Genomic DNA, 26,678 nt, shown 5'->3' on the forward strand with positions numbered 1-26,678 from the left:
AAGAGAGTTAAGGAATTTAGCCCTTTTCTCTGTATGGGACAATGCAAGAGTGTAGATTCAGTGAAATCATTCCTTCCACATACATCTTAACTACCTTGGACCAGTAGACAGTTTTTTCAACCCTAAGACGGCTCGGGGTTTAACTGTTTATTTTTAAGCCTCTCTGGGTGCACTCTAAGGCCACCCCAAACTCTTAGAGTTCTCCCCTGCAGAGAACTCTAAGAAAAAGCCACAGATTTCCTTTTGGCCACAAGTTGGCCATTGAACCATTCAGTGTACTTATCCAGGAGGGTTCCCCTCTGTCTTCCATCTGTAATTCACCTTTTAACAAAACTCAACACACTGTGTCTTAAGCAAAAGCAGCTTAGAGCAGCAAAGCTGGGTCAAAACGGCCAGACTTTAAAAGACCTAACGTTATTAAGTTATGGGAATTGGTAAAGAACTCCATTTACACTGCAAGAGCCATGCGAAAAACAAAAACAAAAATGTTTCCTCAGCTTTGGGAAACTCTACCAGCTAAAAATGCCAGAAGCCTACTTCTTTGCTAGCAAGATGCTGGTTGACATTACTCTCCCAGCGAGGGTCCTTTACTGGGGCTGCCCTCAATGTTGCCTGCATAAATATCCAACAAGTTCGCTTCCGCTAGATCCTTAGAGTCGGTCTCGCGTTTTACGGTAAGCCTGTCTGCAAACACGGTGTAATCTCAGGTGGGAAGAAGTCCACGGAGCCATTCTCTGACGCACCTATCATCTTCCTTTCCCAGGCGTGAGCCTTAGTGGACCCTCTGGCCCTTACCGCCCCGCCTCTCCACGAAAGGACCTGCGTTCAGTCAGGCAGCTACGGAAACTTCTTTCTTTTCACCGCAAGATGGCGGCGGGAGAGGCTGGTGTGACCCTAGGACAGCCTCATCTTTCTCGCCAGGATCTCACTACCTTGGTAAGGTTTCTCTCTAGAGTGTGCCCAGAAGTGATGATAACTTTGCCTCCGAGGAGGTACTGAGTAGCGGCAAACCCACGCTGTCGGGACCGTGGGTTACGACGAAGGCCTGGAGCGCGGCGCCCTGAGCAGGGTGGGGGTGTTAGATCATGGCACCGCAAACTCCCAGAGGTTTCCGCTGGAAAATCGTGTTAAGTGATAGGTCTACCCCCCCAATACCTGGGAGAAGAGTGGGTGATCCCTTTTGGATCTAGGAAGAGACTGTTTTACTTTTCATGGTAATTCTAAAATTGGGGGTTTCGGCCCTCCGAATCTTCTAGAGTTAATGGGAATAAGAGTGTATAGGGAGTTGGCGCGGTGCGGCGGGAGACGGGGGTTTAGTAAGAATCCGGCTTTGTCTCAGCAAAGGCTTAGGAGGGTGCAGAGGCGATGGGGGTCCATCCCTGGCTAGGGAAGGGGAACTTATGTATGGCCTTGGTGCAGACAGAAAAAAAATTTTTTTTTAAATGTAAAAGAACCTTTACAACTTGTAAGCTCCAAGATTATGAGTTTGCAAAAAAGGGTTCCTAAAAGGAAAGAACACTTTATTTTTTTGCTTTTTAGGGCGAAGTTCCTAGGCTAGAGGTCAAATCCGAGCTACAGCAGCCAGTCTACACCACAGCCACAGCAACCCCAGATCTCAGCTGCATCTGCAGCCTGCATACACGACAGCTCACAGCAACATCAGATCATTAACTTACTGAGCAAGGCCAGGGATGAAACCCCATCCTTATGGATCCTTGTTAGGATTGTTAACTACTGAGCCACTAAGGGAACTTCTGGAGGAACACTGTTTTTCAAAACAAGAGAGAGCTAAATAGGTGGTGGCAAGCCGCATATGCAAAATAATCAGAGTTCTGGTTTGTCCTGAGTGCTTCAGTTTAAACTAAAATGTTTCATTGCAGGATGTTACCAGGTTGACGCCACTCTCACATGAAGTTATTAGCAGACAAGCCACAATTAATATAGGTGAGAATATTGCATGCAGTTCCCATGACTTGGCTGCTCTCTCATATGATTTTTAATACCTTCTTGTGCATTTCAAATTCAGAGGAGGATTCAAATTCGTAAAGAATACGTTTGAGCCCTTCTGAGCAAATCACCTGCTGTATTTCTCGCAACATTTCTCTCCATTCCTGTCTTAAGGAGTAGGTGGAGTGGAATGACAACTATACATAGAGAGACAATGTGCTATATGTGTACCTAGCAGAAGATTAAAGAGATGAAAACTCTTGTTACACAGCATTAAGAACTCAGTTATTAACAAGCCATGAAAAATCTTAATGCTGTTTAATCTTAGAATATTAGGATAATTTATCTGTTGTTTCTTAATTGAGACTTTAAATTTAGAGAAGTTGATTGACTATAAACCTCATATTTTTTATTCTATACCAGCAGTAAAATCTAAAAAAAATTCAGGTATGAAGAATTTATAAAACATTACTCTTAATGTGTACTTAATTACTATAAACTGGGGTTTTCATGAATTCCTCTTATTTATTTTTGGTATGGTATTTTCAGGTATGTTTACCTCCGTCAGAATACTGAAAAGTTTCTTAGAGTGCTAAATTTGTGTTTCTCATGAATCTTTATTTCAACTAGTATTTTGTGAGATTAAGAAGTCAAAATAGTGTTCTACTAGTATTTTTTATATGTCTCTAGGTGCATGAAAAGTAATCTGGTCATGTTTCAGAGAAAGTTTTGTGATGAAAAGGGTATGTAGAGGGTGGAAAATGAAATCACTATTGGTTGAGGATTGAAATATTTACAGTGAGTTATACTTTTGATTTTTCTAATTGTAGTAGAATGTTTGGTGAAGTGGGATGCATAAATACATGTATTTTTTGGTCTTTGTAGGTACAATTGGTCATGTTGCCCATGGGAAATCTACTGTTGTAAAAGCTATATCTGGAGTTCATACTGTTAGATTCAAAAATGAACTAGAAAGAAATATTACAATCAAGCTTGGATATGCTAATGCTAAGGTATGTAGAATTCGGTGGAAGGAGACACCATTTTACTTGAATTGTCAAATAATTCAGATGACTGATTTGATTTTTTTCACTGAAACTTTTAGATTTACAAACTTGATGATGCAAGTTGTCCTCGGCCAGAATGCTATAGATCTTGTGGAAGTAGTACACCTGATGAGTTTCCTACAGACATTCCAGGAACCAAAGGGAACTTCAAACTAGTCAGGTGATCATTCTTGTGCTAAATATACTTTTTTAACATCTTTTGCGTGTTGAACTATTTAACAGAGTAAACAGTGATTAAAACCTGAGTTTAAAGTGAATGTAGTTTGCTAAAACATTTTCTGGCTAAGAGATTTTCAGTTGACTGTATTTGCTAATAACTTTTCCTATTCACTAATGTGGAATATCTCTTTGTTTAGTTCTTTGGCTTCCTTCATCAGAATTTGGCAGTTTTCCTCATAAAGACCTTATAAGTATTTCGTTAGATTTATATATACCCAAGTATATTCTTCTTAGGGATAATGTAAATGACTTGTATTTTTATTATATAAAATTTTTTGTTCATGCCCATGGCATGTGAAAGTTTTGGGGCCAGGGATCACATCTGCACCAAGCAGTGACAATGCTGGTTTCTTGACCCACGGAGTCACCAGGAAACTCCTATGATTTGTGTTTTTAATTTCAAATTCCACTTGTCCATTGCTTCCCTTTAGGAAAGTGATTGACTTTTGTATTAATTAATTAATTTCGAATCTTTCCTTAATCACTTACTGGTTCCAAGAGTTTTTGGTTGCCTCCAGTTTTTCCACTTTAGGTCATTTCCTTTGCAAACAAAAACAGTTTTATTTCTTCAGTTCCAATTCGAATACCCTTTTTTCTTTTTCTTGTTTTTATTTTATTAGCTATGACTTCATTACAGTGTTCAGAAACAGTGGTTAAAAAGGCCATCTTTGCTTTTTCCCAATCTTAGTGGAGACCATTTAGTTTCTCACCATTAATCATTGCATTAGCTGTAGGATTTTGTTAGGTACTCTTTTTTTTGTTTGAGAAGGTGACCCTCTGTGAGTAAGAGGAGATAACTGTTTTTATGATTGGGTGTTGGATCTGCTCTTTCTGCATCTGTTGATATAAAATATAAGATTTTACTTTAATCTGTTTATATGATGGGTTAGTTCATATATTAATTCATATTCAGATACTGCATCAGCCTTGCATACCTGAGTTAAATCCTACTTGGTTGTAGCATGTGATTATTTTATACATTATTGAATTAAATCTGTGCTAACACTTTGTCCCACAGAGTGAGGAAGTATTTCATCTGCTATTATATAGTGCTTCCTGTTTGGGAAGATTATTAATAATTGAATTTTTGATATTGATATAAACCTATTCAGATTGCCCAGATTGGTTTGCAGTTATAATGCAGTTCTTCTCCGAATCAGCAAGGTTTTGTGTGTGTGTGTGTAAATAAAATTGTTTTAAGTAGAGATAATAAGGAGGTCCTGTTGTGGCTCACCAATTAAGGAACCCAACTAGGATTCATGAGGATGCAGGTTTGACCCCTGGCCTTGCTCAGTGGGTTACGGATCCCATGAGCTGTGGTATAGGTCACAGACACAGCTCAGATCTTGTGTGGCTGTGGATGTAGCATAAGCTGGTGGCTGTAGCTCTGATTCAACCCCTAGCCTGGGAACTTCCATATCCTCTGGGTGTGGCCGTAAAAAGCAAAAAAAAAAAAAAAAAGAAGAAGAGAGAAACAATAAAAGGCATGCAGATTGGAAAGAAGAAAGTCTTGTTTCATTTACAGGTGTGCAAGCTACAGGGTTAACACACAAAAGTTAGTTGCATTTTTGTATACTAGCAGTGAACACATATATTAACCAAAATTTCAAATACTCTACTTAAATCTCAAAAATATGAAATACTTAGATCTCAAACATAGTCTCTTTAGAAAATTGAAACAGACAGAATACTTCCTCATTCCCTGAGGCAAGCTTTACTCTATCCCCAAACCAAATAAAGACATTGCAAAAAGGGGAAGATATCTCCCATCAATACGTATGCAGAAATCTGTGAAAATTACACAGTTCTGAAAGGAGTCAAAGAAAATCTAGATAGATACATTCTGTTCACAGATAACTCAGTAAAGATGCTGATTCTGTTTAGACTGATACACAAGTTTAATGCAATTCTTATCAAAATCTAAGCAAGTTTTTTTGTTAATATAGATTAAATATTTTAAAATGTATTTCAAAAGATGAACTGAAGTAGCCACAAGAACTTTGAAAAGTGAATAGCAAAAAATTAGTCTATGTGACTTCAAGGTGTTTGTAGCTACAATGACAAAGATTGTATTGCTGGGTGAAGGGAGGCATTGAATAGTGGAAAAAAATTAGAGAACCCAAAAAAGACCTGGGAGTTCCCATCATGACGCAGTGGTTAACGAATCCGACTAGGAACCATGAGGTTGCGGGTTCGGTCCCTGCCCTTGCTCAGTGGGTTAACGATCCGGCGTTGCTGTGAGCTGTGGTGTAGGTTGCAGACGGGGCTCGGATCCCTGCTTTGCTGTGGCTCTGGCGTAGGCCAGTGGCTACAGCTCCGATTCGACCCCTAGTCTGGGAGCCTCCATATGCCGAGGGAGCGGCCCAAAGAAATAGCAAAAAGACAAAAAAACAAAAAACAAAAAAGACCCAATTATTTCCATCCAACTGATTTTTGGCAAAGTATGAAAAGTAGTTCAGCAGAGAAGAATCGGCTCTTCACCAAACAGGTACTGGAGCAATTGAATGCCTAAAGGCAAAAAAATTAATCTACATTTAAATCTAATGCTTTGCATTTGTAATGTACACTTTCTTTTGACATTTGCCTGTACTCACGCATTTTGATTGCATATTCAAAATATGCACACATTGGAGTATTAAACTAAAATCTTCTAGAAGAAAATATAGACAAAATTTTAGGGCCTGGGGTTTGTTGAGATGTTCATCAAAATTGAGGTGATTATATAAAATTAAAAGTGATCTACAGGAGTTCCTGTCGGTGGCTCAGTGGTTAACAAATCCAATAGGAACCGTGAGGTTGCAGGTTTGATCCCTGGCCTTGATGGGTGGGTTAAGGATCTAGCATCGCCATGAGCTGTGGATTAGGCCGGCAGCTACAGGTCCAATTAGACCCCTAGCCTGGGAACCCCATATGCTGTGGTGAGGCCCCAGAAAAGACAAAAAGACAACAAACAAAGTTATTTTTTAAAAAGTGATCTACGGGAGTTCCCAGTCGTGGCGCAGTGGTTAACCAATCCGAGTAGGAACCATGAGGTTGCAGGTTCGATCCCTGCCCTTGCTCAGTGGGTTAAGGATCCAGCGTTGCCATGAGCTGTGGTGTAGGTCGCAGACACGGCTCGGATCCCACGTTGCTGTGGCTCTGGCGTAGGGCAGTGGCTACAGCTCCAATTTGACCTCTAACCTGGGAACCTCCGTATGCCGTGGGAGTGGCCCAAGAAATGGCAAAAAGACCAAAAAAAAAAAAAAAAAAAAAAAGTGATCTACAAAGATCTGCTAGAAGGGTGGAAAGACAGACTGCTGACCCAGAGATAATATATCTCAACAATGTGTGTGTTTTCTCAAGCTTAATAAAGCCTGTTTTTGGATAAGTTATGTGTGTATGTAGCTAATTTTATCTGTTTTGTAATGGATCTTCGGTCACTTAAATTAAAACAGTCTCATTTCAAAATTCTGGAAGCATCAGTGTTATAGCCACTTTATTTTTCAACCAGATTAAATTATTTCAGAGTGATTAAATTTATAGAAGCATGTGACTTGTGTGTTTAAGTGTTAAATGATCTTAAAGCTGGTTGTTATTTCTTGGTTATTAGACATGTTTCCTTTGTTGACTGTCCTGGTCATGATATTTTGATGGCTACTATGCTGAATGGTGCAGCAGTGATGGATGCAGCTCTTCTGTTAATAGGTAATTGATACCAGAAATGGGTTAATATAGTCACTGTGGAGCCAGGCCAGGATGGAAAACTTAAAGGAGAACCTGAGGCTAATGATATCTTACCAGAATTCTTAGTGGTATGGGGGGAAAATTACTTTTTAAAGACAGTGGTGCATTTTCTTACTGTCTTATATAGAATTTTTTTTTTCTTTTTTTTTTGGTGTGGTAGTATGTGGAGAACATGGGAAATGTATTTTTCAAATATCCCTGAGCTAGTCACTGCAGTACTAACATACAGGGACTTTTAAGACAAGAACCTCATTTATGTGAAATGAAGTCAAGGGCTGTGTGGAAGTTTTCAGTACTAGAGTTGTGCTTTCTTACATGAGGTTTTGTTATTGGAATCTTATGTGAATTTTAGAGTCAGATGTTTTAGAGGTCCCTGTGTCCACTCAAGACCACTTTTGCTTCTGACACACAACTACAAATTCAAGGAATTCTCTAAATCGTCAAGTTTGATAATTAGATTTTGAAATCTCACTGAACGATGTTATACTTACAGTTTATTACAGGAAAAAGTATAAAATTAAGGCGAGCCAAAGAGAGAGGCACATAGGGCAGAGTCCAAGAGGGTTCTGAACTTGAAACTTCTATTGTCTTCTTTGGAAGCAGAGATTACTTTTACGGCGTCACTGTATAACATTGCATGGAAAATACTGCTGATCAAAAAAAAACTCAAATCAGTTTTGGTGTTCAGTTCAGGTTCCATAATGAGTGTTATCTATCAGCAGAAACTACAGTTATTTAAAGACCTGTCTGAAGCTAGAGTCCAATTTTTTTAAAGTTTTCTCTGGCCTTGGTTTCTCTTCATGTGGGTCTCCATAAGTTTCCCATCAGTCCTTATGATATAATAGCTCTTTTGAGAGAGACAAAGAGCTTCCAGTTATGAAACGAGTCTTTGTAACCTAACCTGATAGGATGATCCATCCCTTTTGCAGTTTTCTCTTTGTTAGATGTCATTAGATCCCTTCCATTAGATCCTTTAAAAGGGAGAGTTTCACAGGGGTGTGAATGCCAGAAGATGGGTATCATTGAGCCATCTTTGTGGTTGTCTGTATTTGTGGTTGGATAATTACAAATCATAGACTACATTAAGCAACTTTTCTATTCTTCAGTATTCTGGAGCTGGACAGAATCAGAGGGTAATGTGTCATACCTGAATAAATACCTTGCATAGACTGAAAGAAGCCAAATTAATTGACTTTAAGCGTGGTGCTTAAGGCCAGGAAGAGGAAGAAGTCAATCATGGAATTTAAATGGGCACACAAAAAGACTTGGCAGTGGTGTCCAAGAATTTGCTTTAAGATATCCAGAAGTCTCTTTTTTAAGTGCTGACTGATTCTTATTACTCATCTTGTTTGTGTTTTAATTCTTTGTCATCAATTTAGCTGGTAATGAATCCTGTCCTCAACCTCAGACTTCTGAACACTTGGCTGCCATAGAAATTATGAAGCTGAAACACATATTGATTCTACAAAATAAAATTGATTTGGTAAAAGAAAGTCAGGCTAAAGAACAGTATGAACAGATTCTTGCATTTGTACAAGGTAACATGTTGTAGTATTCAAGAAATGTATGAAACAACCTTTGAGAAGCATTTAATCTCTTTGTTAATATAATTATTTTGATACTAATTACAAATAATAACAAAGTATATGTATGGATTGTAAGTCCACTTTTCCTCAGTGCTTACTTAATGCTTTTGCTAGTTTTAGCCTGATGATAGAGGTAGTAAATATGAGTTTGATACACTGAAAACATGTGTTATGTAGAAGAGAAGTTACATGCTATGAATGTTCCAGTTGGGTTTCTTCCAAATGGAAACACATTCCTTGTTGTTGTTGTTTTTAACTCTATAAAAATTACTTGTCACAGTAGTAAAAACATGGAACATTTTAGTTTGAGTGTCATCTTTACATGGAAACTATATTAATATTCCCTGAATCAGTACAATATCTAGTATATATGCTGCCAAGGTGAGCACCAGTCAGATGTTTAAAAAATTATTTCCCAGGTGGTAGTAAAATGAATGAAAGCATCTTTTTTGTAAGTTTATTTTCTAATTATTCAGAGTCAAATCTTTGTATCTGTTTCCAGGATTGCAACTAAAAGTGACTTCTTTCATCTTTAGTGTCCCTTTTTCTAGAACATTGTTTTCTTTATGTTCATTTTCAGCAAGACATGATGCTTTTTTTTCTGTTCTTTTCCTTTTTTTAAGGGCTGTCCTCACCCACATGGAGGTTCCCAGGCTAGGGTTCGAATCAGAGCTGCAACTGCCAGCCTATACCACAGCCACAGCAGTGCAGGATCCTTAACCCACTGAGCAAGGCCAGGGATTGAACCTGTGTCCTCATGGATACTAGTTGGGTTCATTAACTGCTGATCCATGATGGGACTCCCTGATGTATATTGTTTTTGATATTTTACTTTCTTACTTGTTAGAAAGCTGGCTTTATTAGCCAGATTTTCTGATGTAGAACAGGAAGAGTTATGCCAAGCAACTATTAGGTCAGTTTTATATAAATCTTGTCTGAGATTTAATTAGAGGGCAAAAAAAAAATTGTAATCCTTCTAGACAGGATGATAGCGCTCCATAGTTTTCTCACATTTGTGTAGGGATGCCAGTATCTATTTTAGTAATCTCTGGTGATGTATAGAACAGATTCTTTAAAAGTGATGAATTTTATCTTTTGAATTTTGTCATGTAGGTACAGTAGCAGAAGGCGCGCCTATTATTCCAATTTCTGCTCAGTTGAAATATAATATTGAAGTTGTCTGTGAGTATATTGTAAAGAAAATTCCAGTACCTCTAAGAGACTTTACTTCAGAACCTCGACTTATTGGTAAGGACTTAAACTATTGCCTTTTAATTGCTGACTCAGTCTTTTTTCAAAATGTTTGTAATTTGCTTTTAAGGGTATTTTTTATTATTTGTTGTTTGCACAAAGATGATAAATTATAATCTTGTGTTTGGATTTTTAAATAAGGAATGAGTTTATGAGAACCAGGGCAGCATTCCATTTCAGTAGAATTGAAAGTTTATGTATTATAAGATAGATTGGGAGTTCCCATTGTGGCTCAGCAGTTAAGCAACCTGTCTGGTATCCCCGAGGATGTGGGTTCGACCCCTACCCTTGCTCAGTGAGTTGCAGATTCAGCATTGTCATGAGCCATGATGTACGTCACAGGTGGAGCTCAGATCATACATGGGAACCTCCATGTGCTGTGGTTGTGGCTCTAAAAGACCACAAAAAAAGACAGATTGAGTCTAAGATTATATTGGCAGTGCTAGGTTGGTTGAAGAATAGAATTCTATATAAAAGAGGAACATTTATTTCTTTTTTTTTGCTTTATATATGATATGTGATCAAGATTAAGGTGGTATAGTGTTGTTTATGGGGAGGTAGTAAAGATTTTCATGTTCCTTTTATCTTAAGTTTTACAATACCAACATTAATAAAATTAAGTTTATGGTTCTTTTACACCAGTTCATTAAAAATATCAGCCTTTCTGGGCACTCATCTGGGTCTTGTGTGTGTTTTATGGAAAGTTTTTGAGTGATTGGGAAGCACAGTCTCTGTTAGGTGTCACTGTACTTCTTGCAGGTCACATAGTCCAAGAATTATTTTGCAGTTTTAAAACTAAATTTTTATTACATAAATTTAATATAAAAGTATATAAAAGAAAAATTCAGTCCTATAGCACTGATGACATATGTTTTTCCAAACATCTCTTTGTTCCCATAAGCACATAAGCAGATAATATTTGTACAGTCTTTTAAATGACTGGTTTTTTTTCTTAGGTGGAAAAAACCCCCAAAACCTAACTTAAATAAATGCCCTGTTTAAGTTAACAGGATGAGCTTTATGGTTTCTTTTCTTTCTTCCCCATCCCAGTTATTAGGTCCTTTGATGTCAACAAACCTGGCTGTGAGGTTGATGATCTTAAAGGTGGTGTGGCCGGTGGTAGTATTTTAAAAGGAGTATTAAAGGTGAACTTGATTTTGACACTTCTGAATCAGAAAAGTATGGTAAAAATGAAATCTCAAAGTTAACTTTTAAAACAAATTTTCTTTACTATTTTATATTTTAAATGTTTTTTAATCATACTTATGTTGTAGGTTACTGCTAGATAATTGAGTGGTGGTTGTATTTAGCAATTTACCAATTAGAATTCTTTACCTATAAATGGTAATTGTGTTTTCCCACATGTTTTAATTACTCATGTTTCAGGTGGGCCAGGAGATAGAAGTCAGACCTGGTATCGTTTCCAAAGATTGTGAAGGAAAACTCATGTGTAAACCAATCTTTTCAAAAATTGTCTCACTTTTTGCGGAACACAATGATCTTCAGTATGCTGCTCCAGGGGGTCTTATTGGTAAGGGTTTCACTTACATCTGTAAGATTTTGTTAGTACCTGTTCATGTCACTTCCATGTGAAATGGATTTTCTAAGAGTTCATATCTCTGGTTAGATATTTTAACAGAATATGAAGGAGTGGGGTGGTCATGTGTGCATGTGGTTGAATTGTTTATTATAGATTATAAAGTATTATATGTTTATTAAAAATATTTTATACATAAAGAACATTTTAGGTTCATGCATAGGAAAAGTTTGGTAACAGTTTTATGAGTTAACATAAAATGTTTTATTTGTAGTGTTCTCAGTTGCTTTTTATGTGAATTCTTCAAGTGGGAAATTGCTCACAGGTTTATTATTTTCCTTCTCTTTTTCTTTTTTTGTCTTTGTCTTCTCTTTATAGAGCCGTACACACAGCATATGGAGGTTCCCAGGCTAGGGGTCTAATCAGAACTGCAGCCGCCGGCCTACACCAGAGCCACAGCAATGCAGGATCTGAGCCAAGTCTGCAATCTACACCACAAGCTCATGGCAACGATGGCTCCTTAACCCTCTGAGGGAGGCCTGGGATCAACCCTGAAACCTCATGGTTCCTCCTTGGATTCGTTAACCACTGAGCTACCAGAACTCCCTGTTATTTTCTATATATGATTTTGGGGGGCGGTTTATTTGTTTTTTTGATTTTTGATTTGTCTTTCTTTTCTAGGGCCACATCCGCAGCATGTGGAGATTCCCCAGCTAGTGGTCTAATCAGAGCTGTAGCTGCCCACTTACTCCACAGCCACAGCAACGCCAGATCCGAGCTGCATCTTTGACCTACATGGCAATGCTGGATACTTAATCCACTGAGCGAGGCCAGGGATCAATCCCACAGCCTCATGATTCCTAGTCACATTCGTTTTCACTGCGCCACTACAGGAACTCCGGTTTACTTTTTTATGGACAAGGAAATTTAGAAAACATTTTCTGTAACTTTTTATTATACCAGTGTATAAACATATAATTAGAATAGTGTAATGGCATCCCTATATACCTGCCATCCACTATTAACAATTATCCGTCTGTCTTCTACAAAGTACATAGTCACTATGAACTTTGTACTTTTAAATCTTTATACATGCTATTTTAAATAAAATTCATTTGCCTTTATTTATAATTTTAAATTAAGAGGATCTTACTCTTTTTAAATTTCCAGCAACATTTGTTTCCATTGTTCCCTTTTTTTTTTTTTTTTTAAGATAAAACAATTTTAATTGGAATTGTATGGGATTTTGATTATGTAGCTGTTACATGGCATGGGTAAACTGGGTTAAAATGTATATGTGTGCTGGTGGGGCAGTCTTATCTTTGCAGGCTTTTTAAGAAATAACAACTTGGAGAGTTTTCTTACGGTGTTAAAGTCTAGCATGTGTCACCAGAGCAGCTTGGGTCACTGCTGTGGCACAGGTTTGATCCCTGCCCGGGGAACCTTGATGTGCCAAGGACATAGCCAAAAAGAAAGAACAAATTAGAGTTTGTAATATTTATATCTTATATTAGGAGTTGGAACAAAAATTGACCCCACTTTGTGCCGGGCTGACAGAATGGTGGGACAGGTGCTTGGTGCAGTTGGAGCTTTACCAGAGATCTTCACAGAATTGGAAATTTCCTATTTCCTACTTAGACGGCTTCTTGGTGTACGTACTGAAGGAGACAAAAAAGCAGCAAAGGTAAATGCTTTTTGATACTGAAAAACACAGACAACATATCACATTTCAACTAGTTTTAATTACAGTCTATTGTAGTGACAGTGGAATTACATGAAAAAGGGAAATATGTAGCAATCAGCAATAAACCAAGCCAGAGTTTCATTTTTTTTTTAATGGAAAAAATGATTGTGGCATATATGGCAAAGATGTAATACTTCTAGTATACAAATGAATTTAAAAAAGTAGTAGTTCCTGCTGTGGCTCAGCGGTTAATGAACTCGGCTAGTGTCCATGAAGACAAAGGTTCGATCCCCGGCCTTGCTCTGTAGGTTAAGGATCTTGTATTGCCATCAGCTATGGTGTAGGTTGAAGACATTGCTCAGATCTTGCATTGCTGTGGCTGTGGTGTTGGGCCAGCAGCTACAGCTCTGATTGGACCCCCTATCCTGGGAACCTCCCTATGCTGCTAGTGTGGCACTAAAAAGACAAAAAAAAAAAAAAAAAAAAAAAAAGTAAGGTTTTGTTGGCAGAGATACACTGGAGTAAGCCCTTAATACTTTTCGAGAAAGTATAAATTGGTAAACACTGAGCAGTTTCACTTTTCAGAGTTGTTATCTTAAGTTATTTTCATATTGTTACAGGAAAAATGACAAAAAGGAATGGGGTGTATAATGTGTATTTTGACGTTAAGAGATCTGAAGATAGACTAAGCTTGGTGAGAGAAACAGCAAAATTCTGTGGAATTCTATACTGACTTTTTTTTTTTTTTTGGTGGCATCCAGGGCATGTAGAAGTTCTTGGGCCAGAGATGGAACCCGCACCATAGCTGTAACCAGAGCTACAGCTGTGACAGTGCTGGATCCTTAACTCACTCTGCCACAGGGAATTCAATATGGACATTTTAACATTGCTTTTTATAGTAACAAAGTCTCCTTTGTGTGGCATTATCATTGTGGGATTCTATTCTCTACTTTTTCTTTAGACCTTATTATTGGTTGATTTTGTGCTTAAAATTTCACATTTCTTTTTTTGAGCATATTCCCATTATAGTACTTAAAATTGTGTGTGTGTGTGTATATATGTGGTCATAAATTTTTTTTTTTTTTTGTCTTTTCTAGGACTGCAACTGCAGCATATGGAGGTTCCCAGGCTAGAGATAGAATTGGTGTTGTAGCTGCCAGCCTACCCGACAGCCACAGCAACGTGGGATCCAGGCCACATCTGTGACCCATACCACAGCTCATGGCAACACCCGATCCTTAACCCTTTGAGCATGGCTCATGGTTCCTAGTCGGATTCGTTAACCACGGAGCCATGACAGGAACTCCTGGTCATAAGTTTTTTTTTATGTTAGGAAAAAAGTACGGTCATGAGAAAAGCAGTAGGAAAGAGATTGATTTGAATGTGTGCTTATAAATTTGTATTTGTCATTTTTTTGGAGTTGCTTTAATATTTATTTTCCTTAGTAATTTAAGGAAACATAAAGTCTTTAAAAACACTTATCTGAATTTTGATCTGAGGTCGTAAATGTAGACAGCAGCAAACGGCAGTATAACGGCCAATAATTAGGTAGTAGGTGTTATCCATTTTTACAGAGGCCAGGAAGTTTAAGTACCTAGTTATATTACATGAACCAAATTAGATCTTCAGAAACCAGTTAGCTATGTATTGTGTTTTTGTCTTGCTGCCCTTTTTAGGAAATTTTGTAAATTATTTTTGCCATAAGTTCTTTAGAATTTTAAGTTTCATTGATCTGTGCCATGCTAAGTAGCTTAGAATTAGACTTTGTGTATGTTAGGTAAATGCTAAATAATTATTTAACACTTGTATATGTATATAGTTCAAATTATAATGTAATTTCTGCAGAATTTTTTTTCCTTCATAGCTTACTTATCTCCAGAAGTTATTTTGTAAATTCTCACTGTATTTATTTATTTATTTATTTTTTGTCTTTTTGCCATTTCTTGGGACGCTCCCTCAGCATATGGAAATTCCCAGGCCTAGGGGTCTAATCAGAGCCGGAGCCACCAGCCTATGCCAGAGCCACAGCAATGCAGAATCCGAGCCGCGTCTGTGACCTACACCACAGCTCACAGCAATGCTGCTGGATCCCCAACCCACTGAGCAAGGCCAGGGATTGAACCTGCAACCTCATGGTTCCTAGTCAGATTTGTTAACCACTGAGCCACGATAGGAACTCTCCAATTCTCACTGTACTTTGCAAAGCATTTTCTTAATTTAAGTGTTTATTCTTTCTTAATCTATTTCCATAGGTGCAGAAGCTGTCTAAGAATGAAGTGCTTATGGTGAACATAGGATCCCTCTCAACAGGTGGAAGAGTTAGTGCAGTCAAGGCTGATTTGGGCAAAATAGTTCTCACTAATCCTGTGTGCACAGAAGTGGGAGAAAAAATAGCCCTAAGCCGAAGAGTTGAGAAACATTGGCGGTAAGTTGGTTGGCTTTGCTGCTTTTAATTTAAGAGGAATGTCATATTTACTTGTGGTGCACTAGTTCTTGATAATGCACATACAAACACAAACATACTTTGAATTCAGTGCTTAAGGCTTTAATTCTCAGCTCTGTATTTGGATAACTAAAACCTGTGTTTCCAACTCTTGATTTGTAAAGCTTACTTTTTTACTCCATGTATTGCAGCTGGCTTTCACTTTAGTTTAAGACAGAATCTATATAAAATCAAATGATTCAGAAATAGTATTTCAGTTTTCTTTGACTTTTTATATACATACACTATTCATACTATTTATTACATGTGCACATGTATAAGCATACACATTTATTTTTTCTAAGCCACTGAGTAGTTTGCATAATCTAGAGTTCTTAATGTTTCAGAGTTTGTTTTCCTAGAATAAGAATACCCTCTTATAGAAATAACTCAAGAAACTTAACATTGATAAAATCCAAAACCCGATCTCCTCATTCCAATTTTGATACCCATCTCAACATTGTCACTCATTCAGTTCCTTCATTCATTCATTCTCGTTTTAGGACCACACCCACAGCATGTGGAGGTTCCCAGGCTAGGGATCCAATCAGAGCTGTAGACGCCAGCACGGGATCTGAGCCACATCTGCGACCTACACCACAGCTCACAGCAATGCCAGGTCCTTAACCCACTGAGTGAGGCCAGGGATCAAACCCACTTCCTCATGGATCCTAGTTGGATTCATTTCTGCTGTGCCACAACAGGAACTCCAACGTTGTCCTTTATTACATTTTGTTTGCTCCAACCCAGGATAACACATTTCACTTCCTTTTCATGTTCCTATGGTCTCTTTATTATGGTAGATAGATTTTTAACCTTTTTGTTTTAACATGAACTAAAATTTGAACTAGCCAGTTAATTTATAGAATCTTCTTCAGTTTGAGTTTGATATTTTTATTAGATTTTTATTATGGACTAGAATGCTAAATAGTTTGTGTTGTGTCACTATCAGCAATCACCAGTGCATACAGAACCTGGCTACATCTAATTGGTGAGGCCAATTTTGTTTATATAATCAAGGCATGTGATTTTTCTCTTATGAAGTTTCTTTTTATGCTTGCACTAATAAACAAGTCTATGGGGAAACAGTCTTGACTGCAAGTAGCCTGCTTCTTATTGAATTGCCCTTACCCCTTTCTCACTTGATTTTTTGTACTTGAATTGATCTTCACTTTGGGGATAGCATAAGTTTACATTTATCATTCAGCATTTCTTCTTTTCATATTATTTACTTATTTAGATATTGTAATGCACACTCAAAAATATTTACTTAGTTGATTATGAACATTACTGATTGTATTTATTTTGATGCTCATGATCCATATTGGCCAAGGTTTTCTTCACCCTTATTCCTGTGTTCTTTTGAAATCACCACATCATTTTCTTTCGTGTGTTTCCTTACTTTTTTAAAATTTAATTTTTTTAATTTGGCCACCTCAGGGCATATGATGTTCCCATATGTTAGGGATCAGATCCCATCCATGGCTGTAGCAATGCCACATCTTTTACCACTCTGCTGGCCAGGGATTGACCCTGTATCCTCGTGCTCTGGAGGTGCCCCTGATCCAATTGCACCACAGCAGGAATTCCTTTTGTGTATTTTCTATATATTTGTTGTTGTTATCACGGGATTACATATTATATTTTAGCATTAAAACATTCTATTTAAAACTAGTAACAGCTTGACTTAAGTACAGTAATAGCTTACTCTTTAAATTTATTCATGCATTTACTGCTATCAATAAACAAATTACATCTTTGCATATTGTGTATCTTCTTGTATAGATTTGTCATTACTTCCTGTGTTTTTGTCATTTTTCTCCTATGCAACAAAATTAAATACTACAGGTTACTAACATTTCTGTGGATTTTACTTTAACAAGTATTATATTTTCATAGGGCTTTATTTTGCTGTGTATTACCTTTTCAATTCAACTTAAAGGATTATCTGTAGTATCTCTTTAAAAGGAGGGGTAGGGATAATGAATTTGCTCAGCTTTTATCTCTGGAAGTCTTCATTTTTTCCTTTTTTTCTTTTTTCCGTGTGTGTGTGTGTGTGTGTGTGTGTGTGTGTGTGTGTGTGTGTGAGAGAGAGAGAGAGAGAGAGAGAGAGAGATGGAAGTTCCCAGCCAGGGATCTATTCAGAGCCACAACTGTGATAGCACTGGATCCTTAACCCACTGTGCCACAGAGGGAGCTCCAAAAGCAATTTTTTAAGTAAAATTTCTAGATTGATGTGCAAAAAATTTCCTTCATTTTGAATATATCATCCCACTGTCCTTTGGCCTGCTAGTATCTGCTAAGAAGACCATTGATGATTTTATGAAAGTTCTGTTATAATTTTTTTTTTCTCGTGCTATTTTTAAGTCTATCCTTCTCTTTGACTTGCATAGTTAGATCACAGTGTCTCTTTATATGGTTCTCTTTGGGTTATGCTAGTTGAAGCTTTAGCTTTTTGAATACATTCATAAACTTTCTGAGCCATTGTTTATTCAAATAATCTCTGCCTTGTCTTCTCCTTTCCCCCCAATACATGTATTGATCCTCCTGGTGTCTGTAACTTCTTCAGTTGATGTTTTCTTTTTTTTTTTTCCCCCTGTCTTGCCTTTTCTAGGGCCGCTCCCACAGCATATGGAGGTTCCCAGCTAGGGGTCTAATCGGAGCTGTAGCTGCCGGCCTACTCCACAGCCACAGCAACGCCAGATCTGACACGCATCTGCAACCTACACCACAGCTCATGGCAATTCCAGATCCTTAAACACTGAGCAAGGCCAGGGATCCAACCTGCCACTCATGGTTCCTAGTCAGCTTTGCTAACCACTGAGCCATGATGGGAACTCCGATGTTTAGTTTTCTTCATTGTTTTTTCTTTTTTTTTCAAGACTCAGTAATTTCAGATGACCTGTCTTCAGGATTTGTTATCTGTTTGTGGATAATTTGCAATCTGCTATTTATTAATCTAGTGAATTTTACTATTGTCCTTGTATTTTTCAGCTTCATCATTTCTCTTTAGTTTTTTCATAAATTCTCTTTAATTCTTATTTTGTTCGTATGTCATCTTCCTTATTTATATCTTTATTTCTCCTGCATTTTAGCTCTTTGAAAGTATTTAAAACAGTTCTCTTAAAGTTTTTCTCAATTGAGTATGAGGCCTCTGAATCTATAGGTTGGGTACATAGGTATTTCAGTCTCTTATGGACCACGTTCATGTTCCACTTTTTCTTTATAAGTCTTGTGATCTTTTATTTAAAATTGGGTATTTAGGGAGTTCCCATTGTAGTGCAGTGGAAACAAATCTTGACTAGTGTCCATGAGGATGCAGGTTCGATCCCTGGCCTTGCTCAGTGGGTTAAGGATCCGGTGTTGGCCTGAGCTGTGACATAGGTCAAAGATGAGGCTTGGCTGCAGCTCCATTTTGACCTGTAGCCTGGGAAACCTCCATGTGCCCTGGGTGCAGCCCTAAAAATCACACTGTCAGTCAACCAATCAAATTGTGTATTTAAAGGAAAAAACGAAAGAGCCATTTTTCCCAGTCTTTTGAACACTGGCTTCACTTAGAAGACCTTCACTGATCAATCCAGTATGAAAGGTTGTGGTCTTCTGAGGCCTTCCTGGGTATGCATTTTCCCTGGAACTGTGTCCTTTTGTTCAGTTTTCCTATATACACAATTATTTTATATATCTTAGTTTACTCTTGTGACCCCATTTTACTGTATCCCTCTGCTCAGTCAGCCTCAGTGTATAGTCCCTCTGAAGCTTTTACTCACCTGGTCTCACATTGCTGCTTTGAGCAATCTTAAACCTGTTATGCAACCATGCTTCAGTTCTCCAGGTATTCTTTAGTCAGGCAAGACAGAAACCAGTCCCTTGTGCAGCCCTCAAACAAGCCAGAACTTTGAAAACAAGTTCTAGTCCTTTCCTTTTGTCCAATGGAAAGAGTTGGACATTGGTTGACTTTCTCTTGCTTGTACTCACTGGATGAGTAGGGCCACAAAACTTCCTTCAATTATGAGACTAGCTTTTTTTTGTTTAGCATTTGCTAGGCTACTGCAGATCCATAAAACTGCTTTAGTCAGATGTCATGTTCCTAATAGTTCTGTAGTAAAGCAGGAGTGGAATCTTCAGCCAACCCATTTTTGCTAACCTTCTTCTTCCCTTACATTCTTTAGAATTGTAGTTTTTACCCATATTTACTGTGTTGTGTTTTATAACGTAAAGTTGAAATATCCAGTCTGGTCATTCTCTGAGAAAAGTATTTTTAACTATCTGTTCTATTTCTTCACTTCTTTCTCTCCACCTTTTTCCCTTCAAAGCCATTATAATATGAGTTACTGTCAAAGAAATTTTTCTCAAGGAAAAAAAGGATTTATAATGAGGTGTGTGGGTTTTTTGTTTTGTTTTTGTTATTTTTAAATTAAGTTGATGTGTTTTGTCCATTGATATCATTCCTTAGCGGACCCAAAGTGCTTTTATTTGAGGTTCTCAATGGGTAGGTATTATATTATTTTTTTAGAGAAATGTGAGCATGTTTATGATATGCTTTTCTTTGCCTTTCTTGTAATTTGGGCTAGCCAAATCCAAGTATAAGGCTCTAAAATCTAAGAAAGCAATACAGACTTCTTTTATAAAAGACCATGTTGTGGACACAAGTTTGACTGTAAGAGGAAAGAGTAGTAAAATCAGTTATGTCAAGATTTTGGTGAGTTCCCGTCATGGCACAGTGGTTAACGAATCCGACTAGGAACCATGAGGTTGCAGGTTTGATCCCTACCCTTGCTCAGTGGGTTAACGATCCGGCGTTGCCGTAAGCTGTGGTGTAGGTCGCAGATGCGGCTCGGATCCTGCGTTGCTGTAGCTGTGGTGTAGGCTGGTGGCTACAGCTCCAATTAGACCCCTAGCCTGGGAACCTCCATATGCTGCTGGAGAGCGGCCCTAGAAAAGACAAAAAAAAAAAAAGATTTTGTATTAATGCTAATGAAATGGATTTAAAATTCATGATATATTTTATTTTCATTTTGCAGTTTAATTGGTTGGGGTCAGATAAGAAGAGGAGTAACCATCAAGCCAACAGTAGATGATGACTGAAGATTATCAGTTACATAATACAGTTGGATAAAGTCAGAATTTTTCTTTAACAACCTGGGGATATAATGTCAGAGTAATACTGGAGAAGCTGTTGTTAGAAGCTGTAAAGTTATTTTCATTTTCTTCTGATGAAAATTAGCCTCTATTATTAAAGTAATTAATAGGTCTATAATAAATGTCAGGATTGGTATATTGATGGATTTAATCCACATTTTAGCAGAAATTGATCATTGATTGGTAAACAGTTTCACATTTATGCCTTAATTCAGATTTGAAATGTGACTGCTGTTACAACTAAGTTTTGCTATATAGCATACATAACCATTGAACATGTTTGAAATAAAATTTTTCTCTTATTTTTTCATGATTTGTCTGAGTGTTTCTGGGCCTGGAAGTTTATTTTACCAGTCAAAACCTGAAGACACAAAGTCTCCTCGAAAACCAGATTTCCTTTTTACTCTACATATTATGTTGACTTCTCAAAATTTAGAATGAAAATTAATAGGTTCAAATTAAATTACCCTTTTAGAGCGTATGCTCATTTACACGAACAGAACTTTCCACTTACTCCGTTCCTAGACCTAAGAAAGAAACTTAAGTCAGTTTTACTTAACCTCTCTCTTACAATGCCCTGTATTTGTTTTTCATTCATTCATTCTAAACCCAGCAGTCATTCTCAACCAGAAAATACTGTTTTACCAAATAATCCTACGTAACTAACAAAGAAGTTTCGGATCCTTACTTTATGTTATATCCTAGTTCAGTTAATGTAATATGGATTCTAATAGTAATTTTTTCTATCAAGTAGCAAGTATTTTTTTCTCTAAAATCTTCGTTAGAAATTATTAATATTAATAGTTGTACAAATGCTGGAGAGGGTGTGGAGAAAAACCCTCCTGCACTGTTGGTGGGAATGTAAGCTGGTACAGCCACTATGGAGAACCGTTTGGCGATACCTTAGAAATCTATACATAGAACTTCCATATGACCCCGCAATCCCACTCTTGGGCATATATGCGGACAAAACTCTACTTAAAAGAGACACATGTACCTGCATGTTCATTGCAGCACTATTCACAATATCCAAGACATGTAAACAACCCAAATGTCCATCGACAGATGATTGGATTAGGAAGAAGTACATATACACTATGGAATACTACTCAGCCATAAAAAAGAAAGACAATACCATTTATAGCAACATGGATGGAACTAGAGACTCTCATACTCAGTGAAATAAGTCAAAGAGAAAGACAAAAACCATATGATTTCACTTATAACTGGAATCTAATATATAGCACAAATGAGCATTTACACAGAAAAGAAAATCATGGACTTGGAGAATAGTCTTGTGGCCACCCCAGGGGAGAGAGAGGGAGTGGAAGGGATTGGGAGCTTGGGGTTATCGGATACCACTTGGAATGGATTTACAATGAGATCCTGCTGAGTAGCATTGAGAACTGTCTAGATAACTAGATTGTGACAGAACAAATGGTGGGAAAAAATGTGTACATGTAAGTGTAACTTGGCCCCCATGCCACACAGTGGAAAAAATAGATTTAAAAAAGTAAATGTAGAATTATTAAATATTTTTTTAAAAAATAAATTATTAATAGTTGTAAAATTTGGCATATTGATGATTTTAAACCACATGTGAAAAAGATAAGAGCTTGCAGAAGACAAGATACTAGAGTTCCCATTGTGGCTCATCAGTTTAAGAACCTGACCTTATCTCCATGAGGATGCAGTTTCGATCCCTGGGCCTCACTCGGGGGTAAACATCCAGGGTTCCCACAAGCTGTGGCATGAGATGCAGGTGAAGCTTGGATCCAGAGTTGTGCTGTGGTGTAGGCCTGGAGCTGCAGCTCCAACTCAGTCCCTAGCCTGGGAACTCCAATATGCTACACATGTAATGAGGCTCTAAAAACAAAAAAGACAAGGTACTGATAACATACTGTAAGTTATGTAATTTTACTTAGCTCTCATACATTGAATTGATTTGCTCAATAGCCAGTCATGTTTAAAAAAGTGACCATTTTATGAGTTCCTGTCATGGTGCACTGGTTAATGAATCCAACTAGGAACCATGAGGTTGTGGGTTCGATCCCTGCCTGGCCTTGCTCAGTGGGTTAAGGATCCAATGTTTCCGTGAGCCTGTGGGGTAGATCACAGATGCGGCTCTGATCCCACATTGCTGTGACTGGCATAGGCTGGTGGCTGCAGCTCTGATTAGACAGACCCCTGGCCAGGGAACATCCATATGCTGAGGGAGCGGCCCTAGAAAAGGCAAAAAAAAAAAAAAAAAAAAAAAGACAAAACAAACAAAAAAACCATTTGAGATATCATAGGTTGGGACACTTAAATATTGATTTTTTAAAAGTATTAAGTCTATTACTATTTAGGCTGTTGGAGAGTATAGGTCATAAATTTAAGAACAAAACAGTTAACTCCCCCAAAAAATTCATTTAAGTCTTAAGTTTTCCGTAGCCTCACAATGCCACTGGAGCCTTTCATAAATTTCATATTAAGAATTCCTATAATCTGGGATTTCCTGTTGTGGCTCAGTGGTAACAAACTGGACCAGTATGCAAGAGGACTCAGGTTCGATCCCTGACCTCACTCAGTAGGATAAGGATCCACCGTTGCCATGATCTGTGGTGTAGGTCACAGATGCAGGTTGGATCCCACATGCATGTGTCTGTGGCATAGGTCACAATTTGACCCCTAACCTGGGAACTTCCATATGCTGAGGGTGCAGCACAGCCACAGTAACACCGGATCTGAGCTGTATCTGTGACCTGCACCACAGCTTGCCACAACTTTGGGTCCTTAACCCACCAAGCCACAATGGGAACTCCTGTATTAATTTGCCTCAAAATCCCGCTTAGCTGGGTACTGTTATTCCCACTTTACCACTGAGGAAACTGAAGCACAAGGAAGATAAGAAATTTGTCCAAGTCTCGTAGCTAATAAATAATAGAATTAGAATTCAAACCTAGGTACTCTAGCTCAGAGTTTATGCCCTTTACCATAAAATTACACACCTCTTGGCATATTTTCCTGTTACGGAATGATATTGCTTAGATTTGCCAGTGAGAGAAAATTTCAACTTTGTCATTCAAATTTGTTTCATACATTTTTTCTCTGTTCCTTTTATTCTTATTTTTACCTGCTTGTTATAGTAATGCTCTTTCTATTGCTATTGAGATCTCCTTCCAGGTGTTACCACTATGGCTTAGCAGTAACAAACTTGACTAGTATGCATGAGGATGCTGGTTCGATCCCTGCCCTTGCTCAGTGGGTTAATGATACCACATTGCTATGGCTGTAGTGTAGTCTAGCAGCTGCAGTTCCAATTTGACCCCTTGCCTGGGAACTTCCATATGCCGAGGGTATGGCCCCAAAAAGATTTTAAAAAAAGAAGGAATTCCTGTCATGGGTCACCAGAAATAAATCTGATTAGTATCCATGAGGACTCAGGTTCAATCCCTGGCCTCCCTTAGTGGGTTAAGGATCCGGCCTTTCCATGAACTATGGTGTAAGTCGCAGATGCCTCAGATTTGGTGATGCTGTCTGTGGCTTTGGGGTAGACCAGTGGCCACAACTCTTTTTCCACCCCTAGCCTGTGAACTTCTATATGCCAAAGGTGCAGCCCTAAAAAGACAAATAAAAGATCTTTAATGGAGGAATCCTTGGTTTCCTTTTCTGCTTATCGGTCTTGGTTTTACATGTATTGAGAGTAAGTGGACTAAGGGCATTTTTCAGCTTAAGGAAATAACTTAATATAACTTAATATATAAATGTCTGTTATAAAACTTAAACCTATTGTTGGTATAGCTACCCTAGCATAATCTTGATTAGTATCTACCTCAAGTATCTTTTCATCTTTGGCCTTTGATTTCAACTGTAATTTTAGGCAGAAGTAAAGCATTTGGGAATTTTTGTTTCTTTTACTTCCATAGGTGACAATATTTTCCTTTGTGTGAGAAAAAAAATAAGATGAGCAAAAACACTTGTAAGTTTGGTTTCTATAGCATAACTAGGTCATAGCCTATTGGTTCTTTACCAACAAATCACAGACACTGTATAAATCATAAGTTCCATATTTAAAGTAATACTTGGCCTATAGTAAGGTCATTGGGAGGATATATAGAGCTTTTTTGAAATAAACTTTCCTAAACATTTAGTTTAGAATTTAGTATGAATTATTTTTTTGATTTTTTTGGAAGGACTTATACAGTTGAAATATGGGAAGTAGAAGCTCAACTGTTTGTTCTGTGTGGATATTACCAAGTATCTAAATCTTTAAAACTGGGTTAAAAGGAGATGGTGATTCCAAAGGATAATCAAGAAGGGAAAAATAGTAGCTTTTTCTATTGTTTTTTTCTTTAACATTTTCTCTGAAAAGTCATCAATGGTGAAAACAGTACTTTGGATAATGATTTCTTCTGTATTTGCCATTGGCTTGTTTGAGTCTAATTATTCAGAATAATAAAATTTCATAAAAAAGGGCCTCCTTCTTCCTTCCTTTCTTTCTTTTCCTTGTCTTTTCTTTTCTAGGGCTGCACCCACAGCATATGGAGGTTCCCAGGCCAGGGGTTTAATCAGAGCTGTAGCTGCTGGCCTACACCAGAGCCACAGCCACACCAGATCTGAGCCGCGTCTGCAACCTCCACCATAGCTCATGGCAACACTAGATCCTTAACCCACTGAGCAAGGCCAGGGGTTGAACCGCCATCCTCATGGATACTAGTTGGATTCATTTCTGCTGAGCCCCAAAAGGAACTCCAGGGACTCTTTATTTCACTTTACTCTTTTTTTTTTTTTTTTTTCTTTTTGCCATTTCTAGGGCCGCTCTCAAGGCATATGAAGGTTTCCTGGCTAGGGGTCAAATCAGAGCTGTAGCTGCCAGCTTATGCCAGAGCCACAGCAACGCGGGATCCGAGCCGCGTCTGCAACCTACACCACAGGTCATGGCAATGCTGGATCGTTAACCCACTGAGCAAGGGCAGGGATCGAACCTGCAACCTCATGGTTCCTAATCGGATTCATCAACCACTGTGCCATGATGGGAACTCCAATTTCACTTTACTCTTAAATGAGTCTAAAACACTAGATTTTAGACCTGGGAGTGGAAAAAAATAAAGGTAAAAAGTTTATAAAATCTTACCTTACTCTACATTTAGGGGTGGCGATTTTTAAAATGCTTATTCAGGAGTTCCCTGGTGGCCTAAGTTTTAAGGCTCTGGCATTGTCACTGCTGTAGCACAAGTTAGATCCCTGGCCTGGAAATGTCTGCATGCCTCAGGTGTGGCCAAAAAAAAAAAAAAAAAAAAAAAAAGTCTTATTCATGTGTGTGTTCACACTATAGTTAATATTTATATTCTTTTACAGAAAAAGATCATATCCAAAGGACTATAAGCATTTGTTTATGCAGATGTATTAATTGAATACATTTAATCAAGGAACAAGATCTTCAAAATAAATATATCCTGGGAAAATGTGCTTTTGTAGAGTGTGGAAAACTAGGTCGAATTTTGCAGTTCTTTTTTTGTTTGTTTGTTTTTGCCTTTTGTCTTTTTAGGACTGTACCTGTGGCATATGGAGGTTCCCAGGCGAGGGGTCTAACTGGGGCTACGGCTGCTGGCCTATGCTATAGACACAGCAATGCAGGATCAAAGCCAAGTCTGCGACCTACACCACAGCTAACAGCAGCGCCGGATCCTTAACCCACTGAGTGAGGCCAGGGATTGAACCCGCAACTTCATGGTTCCTAGTTGGATTCGTTTCCATTGCGCCACGACGGGAACTCCGAATTTTGAAGTATTGATGAAAGGTGCGAAGAGATCAGAATTAAATTTTAGGTTTTAAACTCATTTGAGTTAATTTTGTGTGTGTGATATGATTCTTTTTCTTTGGACAACCAGATATCTCAGCATCATTTGTTGGGATATGATACTGTTATACTGTTACACTGTTTGGGCTAGTAAAAACAGCATGTAGATGTCCACATGGTACTTTGTCCTCAGATCTTTCCTCTGTGTCTGTGCATCCCTAGTATTTATTTGTCTAAATTTCCTGTTCTTACAAGAATACC

At 37.9% G+C, this 26,678-nt stretch overlaps 2 protein-coding genes across 3 annotated transcripts in view; one reads left to right on the forward strand and one right to left on the reverse strand.

Annotated features, from left to right (window-relative positions):
- The first annotated feature begins 853 nt into the window (after window positions 1-853).
- On the forward strand, window positions 854-20,945 carry LOC100624149 (eukaryotic translation initiation factor 2 subunit 3). 2 transcript variants are annotated; one of them, XM_021080929.2, is made up of 12 exons: window positions 854-936; window positions 1,881-1,944; window positions 2,833-2,960; window positions 3,053-3,174; window positions 6,823-6,917; window positions 8,336-8,494; window positions 9,656-9,790; window positions 10,844-10,977; window positions 11,180-11,324; window positions 12,845-13,014; window positions 15,267-15,439; window positions 20,518-20,945. In XM_021080929.2, the coding sequence occupies exons 1-12, from the start codon at window positions 868-870 to the stop codon at window positions 20,579-20,581; spliced, it is 1,458 nt and encodes a 485-aa protein (XP_020936588.1). In that variant the 5' UTR covers window positions 854-867; the 3' UTR covers window positions 20,582-20,945. The 2 variants fall into 2 exon arrangements, with proteins under 2 accessions (XP_020936588.1, XP_005658004.1); XM_005657947.4 differs by having other exon boundaries at window positions 10,844-10,938.
- Window positions 20,481-26,678, reverse strand: part of LOC146394363 (uncharacterized) — a 28,064-nt gene continuing 21,866 nt past the window's right edge. The window contains exon 3 of the mRNA XM_085009131.1: window positions 20,481-22,501. The gene's annotated coding sequence lies outside the window, so the exon portion shown is untranslated. The remainder of the gene's footprint in view (window positions 22,502-26,678) is intronic.

This window comes from Sus scrofa, chromosome Y, assembly GCF_054392235.1.
Source record: "Sus scrofa isolate SSC_HxYL_T2T_F1_AM1 chromosome Y, Sscrofa_HxYL_maternal_Yorkshire_Landrace_v2.0, whole genome shotgun sequence".
Classification (NCBI taxonomy): Eukaryota; Metazoa; Chordata; class Mammalia; order Artiodactyla; family Suidae; genus Sus; species Sus scrofa.